The sequence below is a fragment of the Pseudonaja textilis genome, chromosome 2 (assembly GCF_049901715.1).
Source record: "Pseudonaja textilis isolate UNSWEBS1 chromosome 2, rPseTex1.2, whole genome shotgun sequence".
Lineage (NCBI taxonomy): Eukaryota > Metazoa > Chordata > Lepidosauria > Squamata > Elapidae > Pseudonaja > Pseudonaja textilis.
This window is the reverse complement of record NC_141991.1, coordinates 41,142,411-41,164,935: the sequence shown is the minus strand read 5'-3', so window position 1 is coordinate 41,164,935 and position 22,525 is coordinate 41,142,411. Positions and strand designations below refer to the sequence as shown.

At 38.8% G+C, this 22,525-nt stretch overlaps 1 protein-coding gene across 1 annotated transcript in view; it reads right to left on the bottom strand.

The window, feature by feature from the left end:
* LMCD1 (LIM and cysteine rich domains 1) overlaps nucleotides 1-18,401 on the bottom strand; it is a 68,367-nt gene extending 49,966 nt beyond the window's left edge. The window contains exon 1 of the mRNA XM_026722647.2: nucleotides 18,234-18,401. Within this exon, the coding sequence (XP_026578432.2) occupies nucleotides 18,234-18,260 (27 nt within the window). The 5' untranslated portion in view covers nucleotides 18,261-18,401. The remainder of the gene's footprint in view (nucleotides 1-18,233) is intronic.
* Between the last annotated feature and the right edge of the window lie 4,124 nt (nucleotides 18,402-22,525).

Below are 22,525 nucleotides of genomic sequence, written 5' to 3'. Positions count from 1 at the left end.
TGAATGATTAGAATCACTTTTAGTCCAGATTAATTTTCAGCCTGTTAAAGAATCTCCAGATAAATTTATGCATTGACTATAACAATCTTCCTCATTGAGAACAACTGTAAATGAAATTCACAACTGATTTCATAATGACAAATAAATGTAATGTGCCGATATGATAGCTATAGTGCAGTTAACATTACAGGATACAAAAACAGATATTATTCCAACAATATCCAACTGGAACAATTTTGTATAGAAACACAAAATATGGTTTAGGGGTAGTCCTCAACTTATGACCACAATTGAGCCCAAAATTTATGTTGTTAAGTGAATCTGGCTTCCCCAATGACTTTTCTTTTCAGAAGGTAGCAAAAGGGGATCACATGACCCCAGGACACTGCAATCGTCATACATGTGAACCACATGTCAAGCATTCGAATGTAAATCACATGGCCATGGGTCATAAATGTGAAAAATTGTCATAAGTCACTTTTTTCAGTGCCGTTGTAATTCACTAAATGAATTGTTGTAAGTCAAGGACTACTTGTACTGCCATAAATATTGTTTAGGAGCATTTGATTGGCTAACAGCACTAGGAAGCAAAGCAAGCTACAGTTTGGTCACCGTAGTAATTCTGGCCACTCATACTCACTGCTACCACAAGAAAACCAAAGCTCAGATAGCTGCCATAAGATCTCCAGTGTGACAAAGTCAAAACACCTCACGAGTCTCTGCAAATACTGTACTCTTCTAAATGCAAATACTTGGCAGGATGCCTTTTTCAACTACAATGTGTGAATTCATGATAAGGGAGAAAAGCAGCTTTTAAAAATAGAGCTGGAAGAATTTTCCAGTAACTGGATTTATATGGATACTTTGAAAAAGGATCCTGGGCACTAAACAGAAAACAGTAATATAGGATAGGTTTCAACTTGCTGGTAGCAATTCATTTCTCAAGTTATATGTGTTTTTTGAAAAACTCACCAGTTTTTCTGTGAACACTTCTATGCATGCTGCATTCGGTTTTGCTTTTCTTAATAGACTTTAGTGATGCGGGTATTGTTGCTTTTAGGAATTCTAATTGGACAGAGTGAATTCGTTCTTTTTCTTGGTTGATAGTTGTAATTGCATTAGCTAGTATTAGGAAATTCTACACTAATAACTTCTTTTGTTGCTGTATGTAGTATTTCAGGCCAGGGGACACATTTGGAATTTTGAAAACATGTTCTGACTTGTGATACAAGATAGTAAAAGAGTCAGATTGCTCACAACACCTCTTCTATTTTCCCAAAGTGATTTTATCTCTGACTTTTTTCATCTTGAAGGTATATTGGACTAAGTTCTGTCTGTAATGATTATTTAACAATGCCTAACTTACTAACGGTAATGTATAACTAATAAATGCGATAAAATGATTGTTTTTAAAAGTCTGGCTGGGAAGGCTTTTTCTCCCAAGTGTAACTTATGTATCAGACATTTACCAGGATATTATTTGCAGTTCAGTCTTCAACAATTTTTTTTGCCTTGAATTTTGAATAACCCACCTGCATATAATGACAAATTCAGCTATTGAATACATCTTTTAATAAGTTTTGTTTTACTGTTAACTATTAGTTCAATATAGCATTTGCCGACATGGTTTCCAGATGTATTAAATCTGTAACTTCCAGAACGTCAAGTGAGCGTGTTGCCTGGGAATCTAAGAGTTGGATTTCAGAACAGCTGGAAAGCATCAAACCATTTTTAGTATAATGGTCCATTAAGGAGCCTATACACCCTATCTGAAACCTCAGTTTTCTATTCCACAGAAACTAGTATTTGGGGTGATTATTCATCCCTCAATAAAAGCATAGCTAGTATTATCATCTCAAATGATAAGCAAGTCCAAACATTTAATGGCTGGCCTTTAACTTAGGGTTAAAAACTTAGCCCAACCTACTTTTTTGAAAAGGTGGAAAGAAGAGCTCTAATTATGCATTTTTCTGCCACATTTGTTGTTACAAATGCCAATTTCTCTGCTTAGCTTTCATCTGGCAACTGGAAGGAAGGAAGTATATTTTACTGGCAAGAAACCAATTTGTCCAAGGTTTGTGAAAGTCCATAGAGATTTTTAGTCATTCAGGTCATGATTGTCCCAAAGGTACTTTTTCAGGAGGCAACAGGACTTTGTTTTTTCTTCTGAAGACATTTCTTGGATAAGAAGCAAAATTTTTCTTCAAAAGAAAAAAGAAGAAATTCTAGTTACCTCCTAAAAAAGGACATTTGGGACATCCCAGGTTTGTGATCCTATAGTATAGAACAAGGATGTATTCTATAACTATTTACTGGTTACAAACATGTAATTTAAATGTATATATTTTTAAAAAAATGAAAGTTAAAAAGACGATAACAGAGTCCCTGCAGATTTTACTCTGGTAGTCATTGCTGACTATACTATGCTATTTTAGTACTATTATACTATACTCTTTTGAAACTCTAAAAAGCAGCAGAGCAACAAATATGACAAGGGGACTGGAGGCTAAAACATATAAAGAATGGTTGTTGGCATTGGATATGTCTAGTTTAATGAAAAGAAGGACTAGGAGTATTCCAATATCTCAGAGATTGGCACAAAGAGGAGGCAGGAGAAGCAGCAATGGATGGAAACTAATCAAGGACAGAAGCAACCTAGAACTAAGGAGAAAATTCCTGACAGTTAGAACAATTAATCAGTGGAACAACTTGCCTCCAGAAGTTGTGGATGCTCCAACACTGGAAGTTTTTAAGAGGAGATTGGACAACCATTTTCTGAAATGGTATACGGCTTCCTGCCTGAGCAGGGGTTGACCTAGAAGACTCCCAAGATCCCTTCCAACTCTGTCATTCTATTCTGTTCTGTTGTGTTCTGTTCTATTCTATTACTATATGACTATATTTTTACTGAACGATTGAGGGCAAAAGAAGAAGGGGATAATAGAATATGAGGTGGCTGGATGGAGTCACTGAAGCAATAGGCATGAGCTTAAATGGACTCCTGGGGATGGTAGAGGACAGGAAGGCCTGGAGAAACATTGTCCATGGGGTCACGATGGGTCGGACACAACTTTATGACTAACAACAACATATTTTTTTATTAATATTATGCATTACACTGCCACTTAGCAGCTAGGTTGTACTTTAGCAATTGAACACTTCAGAATTACAGCTTGTTCAATTATCTATACTTAGAGGGAAAAAAGACAACTTTTTACTTTTTTTAAAATCCAGTTTTGAAACCAATTGTCTTGAGTTTTGCTTAAGAAAAAAAACATACTCCCTCTGAAGAAGTCAACAAAGGTTGAATTCTGCTTTAAGGCTCTTTATATTTCATTTTTAAATCAGATCAGTCTAGTATTAAGAATCCTATTCTATCCACTCGTTTTGTTTTACTTACAGAATATTCTTTCCGCTTAAACATCAATAATTTTTAAGCCTAAAAATGAGCAAACAGTGGAAACGTGAGGACCCTAAAAATAGTCTTAATGAATTCCAGATTCTGTATACACATGTTAGCCCAAATGCCTGTGTGGCACTGCTGAGCAAAATTTCAAACTGCTAACTGGCTCATCAACTGGCTGCAATCAAGGTCGCATATAAACAAATTATTGAGCTAGAATTCATTTCTGAAATGCTTTTATCAGAGCAGATTTCACATTCTAAGAAAAATTATATATATATATATATATATATATATATATATATATATATATATATATATATATATATATATATATATATATGTTTTCTGAGGTTCTATGGGTATTTATGTGGATCTTTGGTTGTTTGGGTTTTCTCCCGCGTAAGATTTGAAGTATCTATATATACACACACACACACACACACACACGTGTGTGTGTGCGCGTGTGTGTGTTGGTCTAGGTGCGTTCGGGTCTTTTCCCGTGTAAGATTAAGAATATCTTGGCAACGTTTCGGCAAGGTCTCACTCGCCATCCTCAGGCTGGTGCTTTCGGCTTCATGCCAGTGCAAGCAGTGTGTGATCAAAGCTGTCGTCTCTCTATAAATACGGGGGTGGGGGGCTGGTGTGCTGGGCTGGTTGGCTGTGCTGCTGCCTCTTGATTGGTTGATGGAGTTGATGTTGGTATAATGGGCTGTGTGATGGCCTTGTGAGTTCTTTTGTTGTGGTATCCTGGGTCCTGCGTTGTAATCTCCTGGGTCGTTTGTGTTTTGATCTCTTTTCCATTAGCCTCCTGTGTTGTAACCGCTTGGATAATGGGTTGTGTGATGACCTGGTGAGTTTTCTTGCTGTGATGACCTGGTGAGTTTTCTTGCTGTGATATCCTTGGTTGGTCGTTTGCTGTGTTGCAACTTCTTGAGTTCTTGTGGTGTAATTTCCTGAGTTTTCTGATGTGATATCCTGAGCGAGTGGCTGTGATGTGGCATTCTGGGTTTTGGTCTGGCTTCAAGTTTGGGGTCTAAGTCTGTGTTCTTGGTGTGTGTGTCAGCTTGTTTGGTTTTGGGGTTGTGGGGTGTGACAGCCTACCAGACATGGAAAATAGCCCTCATCAACAAACGAGTCCCAGCCACAAAAACCAACACCAGACCCAAAACAACATGGGACATCACTGCCAATCCCCCTCATCAGACCCAGGCCCAAACCCACCCTATAAACAAAGGACAACCACCATCCAGAAACCAAACCATGGCTGCTTCGCACCCTCTGACCCCAAAGCCAAACAAATTGACACATGCCAAGAACACTGACCCAGACCCCAAACTCAAAGCCAGACCAAAGCCCAGAAAAACCCAGCAGCTCCGATCACAGACTGCTTGCACTGGCACGAAGCCGAAAGCACCAGCCTGAGGATGGCGAGTGGGACCTTGCCGAAACATCGCCAAGATACTCTTAATCTTACACGGGAAAAGACCCGGATCTTTGGTTATTCGGGTTTTCTCCCGTGTAAGATTGGAGGTATCTAGGCAACGTTTTGATGAAGTCTCATTCATCATTTTCAGGCTTGTGTCTTCGGCTCTGTGTTTCTCAGAGTGATGTGAGCTTACAGCTGCTTCTTCCTTTTAACTGCTAGTGGGTGTGTGACTTGATTGGGTGGGGGCTTGGCTTTGTTCTGATTGGCTGGGGGTGTGTTCTCATTGGTTGGGGGTTTGGCTGTGTTCTGATTGGTTGGGGGGTTGGCCGTGTTCTGATTGGCTGGGGGTGTGTTCTGTTCAGATGGGGGCTTGGTTGTGCTCAGTTTAGTCTTAGTTGCTGGGGATTTGAGCTGGTGAGCTGTGATCCTGCTGTATGGCTTTGCATTCGTGGTCGTGCCGCATCTTCATGGTGGGTGTCATTTCACTTCATGTATGGCTCGGAGGGGTTTGAAGCAGGTAGTGATGCAGCTGCAGTGCGGCTTCTGATCCGTGGTCATGTCTCATCTTCTGTGTGGGTGTGGGTCTGCTTTCTACATGGAAGTTGGTGGTAGTATCTTGTGTGGCCCTCGTGGGTGTGGGTCTGGTATCATTCTTCATGTTAGATACTCATCTGTTCGTGAGGGCGGGTTTCCAAATGGCTGGTAAGTGGGAGGTGTCATCTCATTTATTCATGCTATGTGGGCGTTTTTCTATCTCTATGGTTTCTCTGATTATTCTGTTGTTGAAGTGTTCGGTTTTGGCGATAGTTCTGGTATTTTTAAAATCAATCTCATGTCCTGTGGCTTTGAGGTGTTGGACCAGGGAAGAGGTCAGTTCTTCTTTTTTGATTGAGTTCTTATGTTCTTCAATGCGAGCACTTATTTTTCTGTTAGTTTGTCCTATGTATGTGGTGGGGCAGGCGGTGCAAGGGATTTCATATACTCCTTGGTTTTCTAACACAATTTTGTCTTTAGGGTTTCTTAGGATGGTGGATATTTTTCTGTTTGTGCAGAATGCTGTCTTAATGTTGTGTTTTTGGAGGATCTTGCTGATTTTGTCTGTTGTGCCTTTTATAAAAAAATCCAAGACAGAGAACAAGAGAACGGCAAAGCCTCCTCCCATATATAAAAGGCACTACAGACAAAATCAGCAATATCCTCCAAAAACACAACCCACCCTCATTAACAAACGAGTACCTAACATGAAGAATGACACCAGACTCACATCCATGAGAGCCACACAAGATGCTACCACCACACTTCCATGTAGAAAACAGACTCACACCCACACAGATGATGAGACATGACCACAGGCCAGAAGCCGTACCACAGCTGCATCACTACCCGCTTCAAACCCCTCCGACCCATACATGAAGTGAACCGACATCCACCATGAAGATGTGGCATGACCACGAACGTGAAGCCAAACAGGATCACAGCTCACAAGCTCAAAACCCCCAGCAACTAAGACTAACCTGAGCACAACCAAGCCCCCATCTGAACAGAACACACCCCTAGCCAATCAGAACACAGCAAACCCCCCAATGAGAACACCCCTCACGCAATCAGAACACAGCCAAGCCGCCACCCAATCAAGTCACACCCCCACTAGCAGTTAAAAGAAAGCAGCAGCAGCAAGCTCACATTACTCCGAGAAGCACAAAGCCAAAGACACAAGCCTGAAGATGACGAATGAGACTTCGTCGAAACATCACCATGATACTTCCAATTTTACGTGGGAGAAAACCCGAGTAACCAAAGATGTATGTATGTATGTATGTATGTATGTATGTATGTACTTTAGGTTCTTACAGTCTCTGGGAAACCCAATGTATTTCAGAAACAAAAGTGAACAAAACAAAAACAAGAAAACAAACAGACAAAAGAAGAAATAAGAAATCCACTTAAAGCTGGTAGACTAGGAAAGCTTTGCAGCCTCACAATATTCTCAACTCTATTGATGCAAGAAGGTACAAATAGAGAAGACAATGCTGTTCCCTTTCCACCATTAAGGAAGATCAGATCTTGTATCTTAATATTTTCTTGCATAATATAGTTAGAGAAAAAAAACAGATATTAATTGTTCTATTATTCTGGAATGCATTAGGCATGCACATAAACATCATCTTTATTTTTGCCCAGAAATAATAGCTAAGATTATGATACCACTATCTCCCTCTTTGCTTCATACATCAGTATTCTTTCCTTCCCCCCAATTTTGGTTTCAAAACAAACCAATGTGAGAAGAGGATGGTCAGCAAATCACCCTGTATATTCTCTACATAATCTTTGACTTTAAGTAGGAAGGATGATTAAGTTTTCTCTCAAATCATTATCTGCACATCTGAACAAGAAACAGGTTGTCTTTCATTTGTTGAGACTAGAGTTAACAGGAAGAGGGAGTTGAAAGGAAGCAAACAGGCAGGGATTGCAAATAATGAAAGCAAACAGAAAGCAGACTGCCAAGATGGATAAAACAGTGGTTTAAACCTTCTAGCCTTCCTTTTATGTTGCCTTTCATTTGAAGTAGATTATTATTTGCATGGCTAGTCTCTGGTCAATGGAAATTCTACATTGGAATGGAAAATCAGAATCTCTGATCATGGAGAGTCTCAGGGATTATGAAGAGGGAAAGAAAAAACTGCTTGGTTCCCCAAAGATTTCTTTCCTGGTTTCCAGCCAATTTACATTTGAGGAAGCAGCCATCTCCTAGCCAAATTAATCATACCTACCTGGGATATGAAGCATGGACTACATTAGGCCTTACCAGTAGGAAGCATGGATTGCATTAGGCTGCTATAGAATAAGTATATTCTAGAATAAGTATAAATATACACTTGCTGAATACAGATTCCTACAACCTCTAACTATACATATATCTTTGCCTATGTAAGAGAATATTTTTTATGTAAAACAGAACAGTTGTATCTATATACCCATATGGAGAGATCAAATGCTTTTATAAAAGAATGTCTTAATTTCAAGGCAGTTTATTTTAATCACTGGTTACAACTATTATTTTATTCCTTCCAAGCCAACAGAAGATTGGAAAGAAATAATGTAGATCTTGTCCATTAGTCTGGATATAATTCTTTGAAAACTGAACAGAACAAAATTTATTACAGGAGGGAAGAAACATTGACTTGAAAAATGGGCCAGATGTGCCTCCAGTCTGCTGATGCAAAAAAATTTTTTCAATGCATTCCTATGGGAGAGACAGATGTAGAGTTCCTTATTTCTTTGCTCCTGTGGGTTTTTTTTAATATGGCCCCTGCTCTGTACATTTATCTATAACATAAATATGCATAAATGCACACGATTCTATCTTGCATACATTTTAGTGGCAGTAGACAACCGCTAGATGAGAAAGCAGGGAAATTGGCAGCATAAGGGAATTTTGTGTTTATGATCTTGTTTGATCTTGTTCTTTTGGAGAGGAGAAGTAGTGTCAAAATTCAAATTGACTTCTTTTTAGTAGTAGGTACTGAAAGAATCACTCAGATTTTTATCAGGGATTGGATTTTCATAATTAAAACAATACAAAACAAACACTTGCCTTAAGCAGAAGTCAACTAATAAAGGGATTTTCCCTTCCACAAATGTAATACCAAGGTTGGGAATTGCTCTACTTCACTGATTGCTCAAATTAGAGATACCAGGTAATTTAACATTTTCTCATTGAGGTGGGTGTTTTTGAAGTAGCCAGACAGCAATCCCACAAGCACTAAGGAAATCAAAGCAACAAATGCTTCCTATAACTGCAATTCAAGCCTTCTAAAAACTGAGGGACAGGAGATCAAAATGCTGCAAAATATCTTGGAGTTATTTAGCACAGCTGACTTGAGCATTACACAAGAATAAATTTCACCCACACTAAGAAATATTTTTCCAAACTTAAAACAAAATCCTTAGAAATGTACTAAACTTGAAAACTGCTCAGTCTATATACAAGCATTGAAATAAAACACATCTTCTTGGGCTCTGCACATCTCTAACATCTACCCAAACCCCAGTTGACCCACTGTAGGTTTAAGGCACGTAAGGTCAAATATTTTTGCCTCCATTGGTATTTCAGTCTTCTCTTGCCGGATTAGCTAAGTTTAAACATTGCTACGTAACTTGATAAAGGGGGTGAACTTCAAATTGTGCTTATTTCTCCTGCATGGAGAAAACAGCCCACAAGGGGGGGAAATGGTAATGAGTACCTCATGGGGGACAAAGGAAACCCCAAATGTCTTTGTAATAATACAGTTTCATCAACCAACCTGGAATTGAGCATCAAGTTTATTCAGATGACACCTAACCCCAACTTTATTCCTGGAGGTAGCTATGACCATAACTGCCAGTACTCAATATAACTATGAGACAACTATTATGTTTGATGAACATTTACCTGAAAGGAATATCACCTTTCTCAGTTTAAGAACCTTCCCTCCCAAAATTAGTAAGCAAAAAAAAAAAAAAGTTCCAGCACTAAAACTAGAATTGGATGGTACTGGTGGAAGTGGAGGAAGCAGACAGAATTTAAATTTCTCTTGAAGACTGAAGAGATCTGTTATTTTTCTTCCTTCTCATAATCCAGCTCTTAGTTTTGACATTTTTCTTTAACCCTCTCTACTGAAATGACATATTGAACACTCCATAACAACTTTATATGCTATCTATGTGCCTCATTCACTGTGGTGGAGTCCATATTATTTCACTCTACCTCCTGTCATATAAAAATTAATTACAGTGCTTAATGTTTTTCAGATCTCTAAAAAAAGATAAAAACACTCTCAAGTTAAGCTTGATTCCTGCAAGTTAGGAGTCAAAAAATCATGAAATATTCTTAGAAGTATTAATGAAGTGGTTTGCACTGTCTTCATCCAGAATGTGTATTTGACTTTCCAGTGTAACCAGCAGCATTGAAATTTTCTCAGCTAATAATCACATACATATTATGAGATGAAACAGCCAATTTTGACAATGAAACTAACCATCCATAGACTTTCATTCCATGGTATTTGCAGAAAACCCACTATTATTACATTTGATTCATAAAGAAAATGTCACCATTACATTTGGCATGTCTCTCAGTACCGTTTTTAACAGACTATATCACTGGAAGCTGCCATTGATAGCATTCTTCTGCAGCTATTCCTGCAATAATAATTTAAAAAGCCCCAATCTTTTGTTTCTGAATAACAGAACAACAGAATAACAGAGTTGGAAGGGATCTTGGAGGTACAACCCCCTGCTCAAGCAGGAGACCGGCCTACAGCATTTCAGACAGGTAGAATCAATCTCTATTGATTCACACCAATTGTTCGGAAGTTGTGGGACTGTCATCACTTGAGACTTTCAAGAAGAGATTGGACGTCCATTTATCAGAAATGGTGTAGGGTCCCCTGCTTGGGCAGGGGTTTGGACTAGATGACCTACAAGGTCCATTCCAATTCACATTATATGTTATCTGTTTTAAGATGTGAACAGGATACATTTGAAGATGCAAGCTATTCCTAGGGGAGCAAATTGATAGAGGTGTAATAATTGCATTAGAATAAAATGAAAGGATTAGGAGGGAAGATGAGCAACCAATTTCTCTTCCCTAGGACATACATATATATGTTCCTTTGCTGGAATAAGCCAGCACTGAATGTACCCATGAATGTACCCATTCTTTCCAGCACTGAATGTACCCATGAAGTTATGCTGACCTGAGGAACAGCCACATAATTAGCCTATTCCAAAAGCTTGCTGCATAGAGACCACATCACATTATTCTTGAAAGTATTACAGTTTGCAAGTTAAAGCTCATAAACTGAGTTCAAAATTCTGTTTGCACAATAGACTAATTGGGGTTATCTACTCTTGGTTCACTGAATTACCCTAATTGCAGGGATCTATGCAACATGTCACAAACTGGCTGTTTTAGCATACTATGTTATACAAACCCAGCCACAGCCTGAATTTATAAACCAAAGATGCACAAGGTCAGCTGTGGAACTGATCTTACGGCATAATCATTCCAAGTCTGACTATTAGGATAGCGGCTTTAAGAACTCACTATGAAAGTTTATCGAGCCAACTCTCACCATGCTTCTCATTCCATTATGGTGGAGTCCAGTTTATTTTAACCCAACACTAATAGTATTCCCATTACTGTTTTCTAGCCATTTGATGTTTAGGATGCCTCTCATTTTATTTGGATAAGGTAGGTTGTACACTCCTATTACATTTACATTCTAGGCAGTATTATATGGCATCATCACTCTCTCTTTGGAAGCAAAATTCCAACTTAGCTTTCACTTTGGTTATATTAGTTCTATTTTCCACATGGATGACCTTGTATTGTCCCCCTCTAAATATCAGTTGTATAAGATGCCCACTTTCCACAACACTACTACATAAATGTAAAAAAGCTCTATTAATGGAAGTAATATGAAATTATGTTATTAAAACCAAGGACTTAAACTCTTCTTGTATAGTCTTTATATAAATATGTATTCTAAGTTACACATCTACAAATATCAATACTTTTTATGGTCTTCATGTAAATGCTATTTAAGTTATATAATGTCCAATCATCAATGCTTGACTTAAAACCAGTTGCATAATGATCATTTAAAGTTATGATGGACTGAAAAAAATGTTACAGCCTGTCCTCAAAAGTTACAACTACCACACCACCCTCAAGATCATGTGATTGCTTTTTGGACACTTGACAACGGAAGTATATATATGACTATGCAGTGTCTCAGGATCATGTGTTGTGACTATTTTGCTGTTTGCAGGCAAGAATACCCATTGGATAAGCTGGATTTGGACTTATGATGATCTGATTCACTAAAAAACCATTGTAACAATGGCTGTAGAATAGAGTCCAGGCATATGGTGATTTGGTGTACAACCACAGGGACTTATGACCAAAATTCCAGGTTCGGTTGCAATCATAAGTAGAGGTCTTCCAGTATAAAAGGGCAGGTTCCAAGGACAAAAGCAGTTTTGAAGGCTTTGAGGGAGAATGAAAGAGAAACTTGGGAGGGGAGAAGAAGAAGAAATGGAACAGGGTATCTACATTTTGAATCCCTGAATTTAGATCCATGTTTCCCTTTCTTGTTCAGCCACTTCAACATGTGAAGCAACTTCATTGTTGAGGGTGCTGGGAGGAAAGTATTACAAAGTTCATTTTCTTATCCAGACCAATGACCTTTTCACTGCCTGAGTGAACCCCTTTTAATTCGAGGTCAGAACTCCCTCCCACAATTCCACAGCCAATGAGATGAGTGGGTGCAACTTTTTCAGCCAATGATAAGCAAAACATTCCCTCAGGTCCTTAGGCTTGCTTTAACCTTCTCAGTAGGTGGTGGGGTCATGCCATGTTCCAGATGGGAAATGCATTTACCACAACTGCAGTCTAGAGTTATTTTATCAGTGAGATGGGTAGCATATACATTTATTTAATAAATAAATAAAATCTGTTTCACATGGTGTTTGAACATGGAGGCCGAAACTCCCACATCCTTATTTTACCTTTCATAGCATGGCTGATAAACATGCTGAAACAGCCAAGTTCATTCATTAAGACCAAGGGGAAGGGGGTGGATAGGGAGCCAAAACATTAGATCTTTAATTCCAAAAATAAATTATTATCTGGGTGGAACAGATGAAGTCATTGCTTTAATTAAATGTTTTATGTACTTAGAAAAATGAAGCCATGGTAACATTTGTGTGGTTTCCTCCAGAAGAGAAGAAAAGAACAAGAGGTAGGAACTGGAGGAACTAGAATGAGTAAACCTAATTTGGCTAATAATGATCTATGATTTGGAGAAATCATTAAAATACTTGGCCAGAATTATGCCATAAGTGTACCTATGCTTAAAAAGTTGCGCCAAAATAAAAAAGATTCTTTGGTACAGATAGAGTCAAAGACCTTGCAATACACAGTTCAGTAAATATGTAAATATCCTTATGATTTATATTGACTGTTTCCTAGTATGATTTGATTGCTTATTGTACCTTATGACTATCATTAAGTGTTGTACCTTCTGATTCTTGACGAATGTATCTGTTATGTATACTGAGAGTAAGTGATGACCCAGGGTGGGATACAAAAACAACACAGGCACAAAAACGGGTGAAGTCCCTTTAATTCCTTCAACTCGGTTTCAAAGCTCCAAATATCCTTGACTGGAGACGAAAAGCTCCCCCACAAAGAGTTGCAAAAAGGAGGAAATGCTGATTAAACTAAAAATACCTATAAATTATAACTAGAAAAAAACAACACAAACCACACTGAAGCAATTAAGGAAGCCAGGCAAGATAAGGGCTTGAAGAAGTCCACAGGTATTGGAATACACACTGGGAAGGACACCAAACTCAGGTAAGAATGAACAGATTAGAAATATTTTCATGCTTTGTTTCCTGCACGGCTCATGTGCAGTCTGTTGTTTTAAATAGTTCTCACAGCTGCAGCCCATGAAGGGGATCAAGGCCCTTTCCTCCCCATAGACCACGCCATTCACATTTCTCCCTTATCCTCTCCTCCCTGCATGCCCTAGGATGGAGTGGGGATGGGCCTGGGTCCTCCTCTGACTGCCCAGCCAGCCTGTGCCCTTCCCCAACCTCCTCCACAACCTCTGGAGCCACACTTTCACTCCCTGTTGGCTGTTCCTCCTCTCCCTTGGAGCCAGTCTCCAACAGAGGCATGACAGAGTATTTGCACTAAGACAAATTCCTTGTGTGTCCAATCACACTTGGCCAATAAAGAATTCTATTCCATTCCATATTATCAGGTACAATCCTAGCCATTATTATACTAAAGAATATACAATTTATGCATCTTGAAAAAAATGGTAAATATACATGTATATATTAAATAGCCATTCCTCCCCCCTTTTTTTTGTAAATAAATTTCCTATCAACATTCTATGGGAGGAAAAGTGATCATATGTTGTAGGGAAAACAGTCCAAATAGTTCATTTTTGCTTTTTACAACAAGCCTAAACTTAAGAAAATATGTACGCAGCTATAAGGTTTATGATTTGCTAATGTCCTGGTTCAAGACAATTATATTTTTTAAATTTTTTCTTCCATCGTTTAATGCGCATGAGACCCCCCGCATGCCTCTGTGCATGTGCATGCACACAAGACCCCCACGCATCATGCACCTATGCGCATGTGTCTCCCACGTCCCCCACACATGCATGCTAGATAACAATCAGCTGTCAGGCGGCGCACACATGTGCAGTGGGGCTCTTCCAGGTGACCTCTTGGGTGCCGGCAGAAATGGCTCTGTGTGCCACTTCCTGCACGTGTGGTTCGCCATCATGGCTACAGTAAATTTCCAGGGAGTTTGGATAGCTCTGTTCATATGATTCTCTGCCTTGAGCCATTACCTCTGCTGTGGCCTTTATTGGTTAAGAGCTCCTTCACTAGAAGAGTGCTTCTTTCTCTGCCTGAAGACAAAAGAACAACTCTATAGTCCCTTGGTCCAAAAGTCATTTCATCTCTTCCCCATTAATTGTCACATATTACACTATACTCTCTTCCACACTGATGGCTTCAGGAGAACCAGTGAAAAGTGACCTTGGGAGTTGTAGATTTCACCAGGTGGTGACAAATCTAGATGATGCAGTCCCTGATAGGGATCTTCTGCATCTTTCACCCGTAGCTCTTCTTTGTCTAAGATTTCTACAATACCGCTTTTGGTTTCACTAGATTTTTGGGGGCCCTCCATTTGTCCCTGTTTAGCTTCCCCAGCAGTAAATCATCCTCAGCTACTGTAAGGGAATTACTGGAAACTATTTTTGATTCTGTTTCGGGGTGACATTTTTGCATACAAAAATATAGTGCACCTCGCAATATTTGCATAAATTATTCTTGTACAACCTTCTCCTGGGTGCCTTCACCTGGCTTCAGCCATTTTTCCTTAGGTCTGAGAGTTAAACCCATTCAATTTCCTTCTCAAGAGTTGTAGGTACAATCTTGAAATGGCTATGGATTTAATATTTTATTCTTCCATAATGGTATTGTTTTATTTCCTCCACCCCTTACAACTATGGATAACAAATGGAAAGAGACTGATGCATACTCTTATCCTTCTGGTGATCAAACAGGGAGTTACCCTGGCCATGCATGTATATTTTATCCAGTCACAGGATGAAACCATCTTTTTGATTATTATAAATAATGTCTCTAAATTTGTGGACTTCTGGAAAGAAATAGCAGAATGAAGACAGTTCTGTGAAGAGAAGAGCCAATGATTGCAGAATAAAGAACAGACAAGTAGACCAGCTCTCTGTCAACCCTTCTCAGGAGAAGGAGAGAGCTTGAGATTGCCCACAAATGCTCCATACAGCTGCTTGTGAGGAGACTGCAAAATAATGATCTTTAATGGGTTATCTTAGAACTTATAAAATGGTGATTAAAACTTTTGATTTTAGAAAGTTACAAATTGACTAAGAGTCCAAATAAATTTGAAATAAGATTTTGAAAATACTTATAATCATTCCTGTGGGAAAACGCTTTAAAAAAAAAAACAAGATTTTAACAATTAGGTCACTAGAAGGAACTAAAGATTACAATTCAAAAGAACAGTTTCATTCAACTTACAATTACAGAATGAAGTAAAAAATTTTAACATTGGACATATTAAAGGATATTTTTGATCAACGGATCCTGAAATTAATTTTAAAAATGTCTGCCTTAATAGATACCCTGTGTTTAAAACAGAGCTGTGAAACTCTCAGCCCACACCCAGCTTAACAAAGGGGGGGGGAGGGAAGTTGTGATATGTCACATGACCACGTGAATTTGACTCCCCTGGAAAAAAGCAAATTCTTTCTCACAAGACTGGGACCAAGTGTTTTGTCTCACGAATGATAAGAAAAAAAGGTGTTACATTGGATAGAAAAAAAACCCTGGCTGATGTTTTAACAATTAAAGGGGAGAATTTAAAATAAACCAAAAGAGTGGCCTGGATAATTTTCCTATATGGCATTTACAAATGCAGCTTATTAAAGTTTTAAAGAATTATATTAAGTCAAAGAAAAAATGGAAAGAGCTCAAGTTATGTGTTATTTGAAGTGACTAAAAATTAAGATTGACAGTAAAAGGAATATAACATTGGTTTTTCTGATCAAGGATCAAAATAGATAGGTTTTTCATGTAATTCTTACAAGAATCTTTACTGATATCATTGATGTTAAAATGTGTATGGATTTGTTGATAAGAGAAATGGGAAGAAGACATAATTTTTAAAAATGCGATAAGTTACTAAAACTTATACTTTATATTTGTATAAAGAGTTTGACAAGTGCATCTTTTTTTTATTTCTCCATTTTTTTGTTCTACACCTTTTATTCTTCCTTTTATTCATTTTTCAGTTTGTGATAATTTCAGTTTTTGTGGTAATTATAATCTTCATTAATAATATTGTAAATAATCCCTGTACATCATATATTTCACTATTTTAGGTAACCTTATTCTGTATTTTTTCTCCAACTAAAGTAAGGAAATGCTTCTTCTCTGGGAGACTGAGCTTTTTTCATGCACACATTCCTATTCCTGATACTAACACCATTTGCAAGAACTCTGTTGAGTTGGCACAAACCACAGAGGCTTTATTGCATTTTGCTCCACTGCAGAGTGTTTTATTATGTAAAAAGGAATCTTGCGTTTAGCAAGGAAACTTGTTTCTGTTGTCTAGTTCTATCTTTATTCACATATATTACTATAATCCTAAACCTAACTCTACATTTTTATTTACTTTACTTTCACAATTTTATTTCCCTGGATTTCTATTACTATCCTCTGAGTGCAAGCCCTAGACTTTTGGACTGAGATCCAAGTAAACTTATTTGCAATGGCTTTCAAAATTGGAGCTCCTCTGAGTACTAAATTCACTCTACTTAATTTTATTTTTTCCATTGGAGCCATAATAAAAGTTAGGCTTCTCTCCAACCTCTCTACTTCGGGACTAAGTTTTTACAAAACACATTTACTTGGAAGTAAATGCTCCTTTTTAACTCTTAGGAAAAAGTGCTCAGCTGAATTGGCTTTTATAATCTGCTTGAGAAAAACAAGTCACCGTTCATTCTCACTTCGTTCTAATAATGCCAGCTTCTGTATATTTAAGCCTTGTCAAAGTTGCCAAGTTCGAGGACCCCTGTTTTGTATGCACAAGCACCTTAGCCTATTGTCTATTTGGGGAACAGACTTGGGCTGTTGGCTAAAACTCCCATTGTTTGATCATTACATTACCATTTCTCACCACCCAGTTGATATTTCCCTCACCACATAAGCTTATCCAACTACTGAATTTGACCTCACACCTGTCACACAACTATTCCAATTCTACCTCAACTTTCTTTCATCACCCATCACTTCATTTCTTCCCCCATCCATCCCCACACTTTCTATCCCTCTTATACAGCTTCATATTGGGTGTGGTTACAAAAAGTGAACTGTGGGGTCAAGGCCCTCCACTTATCAACTGTGTTAAATGAAGAGTTTCTCAGGAAAAGGAAGTAGAGCAACTGAGCTGTACATCCTTTCATATATTTCAAAACAATCCTGTGTAAAACTTAAACCCTCTCTTCGCATATCCTGGAAATGAAGCCCTAATAAGCATAGCAAGACCAAAAGTTTGAGATTTGTTTAAAAGGTGTACTGGATTGCAGCCCATTCCTGCAGAATTTCCCTACATAAGATTATTGCATCAAGGGGAAAGTAAAGTGAATATATAGCTGCATATAATTGTGCCACATATTTAATTCAAGGCTTCCAATATTAGTAAAGGAAAACGGATTAAGGTGTTGAAATAATCCAAACTCCTTGTTTGCATGATAGTTTGTAACCTTGACCACATTCTACATGCACTCCTGGAGTCCAGGAACCAGGTCAAAACTCTACAACTAAACGGAGACTAGCAAGCTTCCATCTTCTCACAGGTTACTGTTTTGTAACATTAACAAACTCAGGTCGTTGCTTTAAAAACTTAACTCGAAGACCAGCAGCGTACATACCAGCTGCTACGGTTACCTTTGCTGAATCTCCCCGATAAAATCTAAGGCAGTGTATTATGGGCTACCTACAAGTTTATCCAAACCTCCACAACATTAAGGATTCTTAAGACATCGGGCTTGTCAGATAGCAGCGTCAGTTTCCCCCAAGAAAGGTCCAGCTGCGCAGTGTTATAGATGCCGGCTAAAAAAACGAATGCCCATTGAGCGCAATGAGCTTTTCCGGTAAATGAACAGGTACGCATATATTTTTAAAAAAGCAGTTTTCCCTGGTCGAGACCCGCTTTAAAAACTTTGAGGGAGAACGAAAAAGAAACTAAGACTCCCCGGAGAAGAAACGGGGCAAGGTACCTACTTTTTGAATCCCTGAACTCAGATCCATGGTTCCGCTTGCAAAAGCGCCTCGCTGCAGCGACTAACAAACGGCTTGTCTATAGCGCGGTGTCAGGAGAGAATCCGGATTCAGCAAGTACCACAAACTCCACTTTCTGATCCGGACCGCTAATCTCCTCGCCGCCTGAGCGAAGTTCCTTTTATAATTGGAGCCCACAACTCCCTCTTACAGCGCCGCAGCCAATCGGGCGAGCGGCTCTAACTTTTCCAGCCAATGAGAAGCGAATCACTCGCCTCAGGTCCTTAAGGCTTGCTTTAAAACCCTGTCTGAGCAAAGGGCGGGGAGGGTGATGCGTTCCAGCTGGGGACGGCGTCTGCCACATCTGTTTCACGTGGTGTCTGAACACCGAGGCCGAAAGTCCCCGCATCCCTATTTCGCCTTTCACAGGGAGGCCGGGAGACGTTGTGCGAAAGCAGCCAAGTTCATTCATTCAGAGCAAAGGGGCTGGGGGCGGAGCGGGCGATATTATTAGCTCTTTAAATCCAAAAATAAATTCCTATCTCGGCGGAACTGATGAAGTCATTGAATTAAGCAAACGTTTTATCTAATCCAAAAATATTTTTAAGCCATGGTAACATTTTTTTGGGGGTAAACAAAATGCAAAAGGAAAAGAAAAAACATTAGAAGTGGGAACTGGAGGAACCAGCCCGGGGAAAGCTTGTTTAGGTTAGGATGATCTATGATTTGGGGAAATCATTAAAATACTTGGTTGGGAATTATGCCCTAAGCGGAGCTATGCTTTGACTGTGGCAGCAAAAAATAGAAAAGGCCCTTTGGCCCCTGAAGGATTAAGAGATACTGTGGTACGAGGTGCAGATTATGCATCCTATTTCATCCCGTGCATGATGTGATTTTCACTTGGTAAATCTCTACATGGTTACAGATAAAATATTTAGACTAAAATATAAATATTTTCAAATATTTTAGCCAAGTGAATTTGGCACAGAAGTTATCATTCAGATAAAATGTCCTTGTGCTGCAGTTAGGTTTTATGTAATGATTCCTGTATTTAGGACAGCTGCAGCAAGGGAGATTGGTAGTAATAAACCACTATTTCTATTGAGAATAAAGGTCCAATTTATTTATTTAACAGCTGCCCATCTCAGAACAAATTAATACTTAAAAATCATTTAACAATTAAAACATTGAAAGTCCTCGACTTATGACCACAATTGAGCCCAAAATTTCTGTTGCTAAGCAAGACATTTGTTAAGTGAGTTTTGCCTCATTTTACAACTTTTCTTGCCAGAGTTGAATCTCTGCAATTGTTAAATTAGCAACATAGTTGTTAAGTGAATCTGGCTTTCCCATAGGTTTTGCTTGTCAGAAAGTCACAAAGGGTGTTCACATGACTCCAGGACACTGCAACCATCAGAAATATGAGCCAGTTGCCAAGCATCTAAATATTGACCACGTAACAGTCGAGATGCTGCAAGGCCAATAAGTGTGAAAAATGGTCAGAAGTCACTTTTCTTCAGTGCCATTGTAACTTTGGATGGTTACTAAATGAACTGTTGTTAAATTGAGGACTACCTGTATTAAAAACTGAGCTAAACTAAACAGAAGGTGAAAGATAATGTTAATATAGCAAAGCTACCTCCCCCATCATCTGGGGTACCCAGGTCTATGGACAGAACCGGGTTTTGAGGGACTTTCACAAGGCTGGAAGTGATAAAGCCGACCTCCACTCAATAGAGAAGAGATTCCACCACTCTACCACTGCAGAGAAGGCCTGCCACCTGCAGTAGGACCTGTATCAACTAAAAAGATACTCCTTTGGTCATTTTAGCTGCCAGAAAAAGGGAGTGGGGGAAAACAGTGCATGCTTAAGATGGAACTTGCATCACGCCTGCATAGCTGAATCTGGTGGGACAAGCAGATGAATTTGGGGAAATGCAGTCCTTCAAACATCACAATCCCATGTCATGAAGGGATTTAAAAATCAATACCAACACCTTGAATTCGACCCAGAAGCAAATTGATAAATGCAGCTTGCAAACCAGAGGTGTACAATGTGTATAATATTATACTGGATTTATAGAACTGCTTAATAAATAAATCTACAGGATCATTTGCCACAGAGATTTTGTGCAGTTCAGTAATGGGGATGAAGAAGAGCTTTCTTTCAAAGTTTCTAGAACTTTCCATGAGCCAAGAATGGGAAATGAGGTGGATACTCCAGTGCTTACTTATTGGTTGCCTTTGCTGTCCAAGGAATTTGTGTCTATCTATATCTCACAGAAACAAAAACAGTTAAAGAAGAGCCATGATGGTGCAGTGGTTAGAACACTGTACTGTACGCTACTTCTTCTGACTGCCGGCTGCCAGCAGTTGGATTCTCACTGGCTCACAGTTGACTCAGCTTTCCATCCATCCGAGGTCGGTTAAAATGAGGACCCAGATTGTTGAGGGCAATATGCTGACTGTAAACTGCTTAAAGCACTATGAATCAGTATATAAGTCTAAGTGCTGTTGCTATTAAATAAGATAAACCATTTAAAAATCTGTATGGCAGGAACACATACAAGAGAGCATTCATTTAACTATCCTAATGCCATCTAGTAGGTTCTACTCCAGGAGTGTCAAACTCTATTTCATTGAGAGTCGCAGCAGGGTTGTGTTTGACCTCGGGGCCAGGGTGGGCGTGCCCAACTCAATGTCATTTGTGTTATCAAATGCCACTTTTGCTAGTACTTTGTTTTGCTAGCACTCTAATAGCAAAAATGGAGCTCAGGAGGGCCATGCCTGCCCCTCCTGAGCTCTGTTTTTGCTGGCAGAGGCACCACAGGCTGGTCCTTTGCTGTTTCCAAGGCAGCATCTCAGGCCAGATCTAAGCATACTATTGGTCGTATCTGGCTCCCAGCCCTTGAGTTTGACACCCCAGCTCTACTCCATCAAGGATTCCTCGAGCCAGTTACAGAACCATGTTTTAAGGATCTTCTGGAAGGCTAATAGAATTGTTGCCAACCTTATTGCATTAGAGCCTATATTGGCAGAATTGTAAAGCTGTTCAGATTATTGATTTGAACATTACAAAGCAGAGGAAGAATTAGAAAAAGATCTGATTTTGAAATCTTTAGTTTTTATACTTGTTTTTAAAATGAAAAGTCAGAGGAGTCTTTTTCTTAACTTCCGTTGAGTGATGTTACAACGTTGTAACCAAGACCATAAATTGACTTCTTCTGTTTATTTAAATAAATAAATAAATAATTCCCCATCCCAATTATCTCTGGTGGAAAAGTCTAAACACATTTTCTAAGAATTTTAAAGGTGGGACACAATCCAGGATAACAAATTTATTTTCCTAATCTCTAGCCTATGTATTCATGTTTTTAAGGAAAGGCCCTAACTCAAACCCTCTATTTTCTCTTTTTAATACATGGTTTGGTCATTCTCAAATTTCTTTCACATGTTGATGAGAAAAACATAAGAGACCAATTTTGGGCCTGGCTCCCCCCCTCACCTCCATTTGTTTGAACAGCTTCGTAAAAGGTGGTATTTTGTTCCTCAGCCTGTTTTAAATAAGTTTCTAGGAAACAGTCCAAGAGATATAGATTCTAATGAAGTATATACAAAATTGTCTTGCCCAGTTTTGTAGAAATGATTTTTATTTAATCTGATCTTGTAGCAATCTAGCAAAGCACAGGATATTTTGGTGGGGTTCAGTTAGACCTGGGGAAGGACTAGCCAGATCAATCCAGAGAGTTGTGAAAATGGGATGCAGTAATGTTGGCTGCTCCCCAAGAGAGAATTGTGGTAACAGTAGCAGACTTTCCCCCCCATTCATAAATTTACAGTAATTATAGATTGGTTGTACATATGAGGGATCCTAGAATAGAATAGAATAGAATAGAATAGAATAGAATAGAATAGAATAGAATAGAATTCTTTATTGGCCAAGTGGGATTGGACACACAAGGAATTTGTCTTGGTGCTCTCTGAGTTTGGTTGTTTTCTTGTGGACATTTCATTACCCAAGCTAACTAACATCATCAGTATTAGTATTCTTCTCTATTGACAAGGAGTTTGGAAGGGTAGCAGCAGCACAGCTGTGAATGATCTCAGAGGCGATTAAGGCCATTTCAGTTTGGCATTTAAGCCTTAGTTTTGACAGAAAATCAGCTTTAATCACTATGATAGCAAATCTTAATTCGGAGCAAGGGATGACTGCATTTAGTATCTAAAAAAAATAACAAAAAAACATGATACATTTGGAAGGAATTTTAGAAGTCATCTAACCCAACTTACTGGTT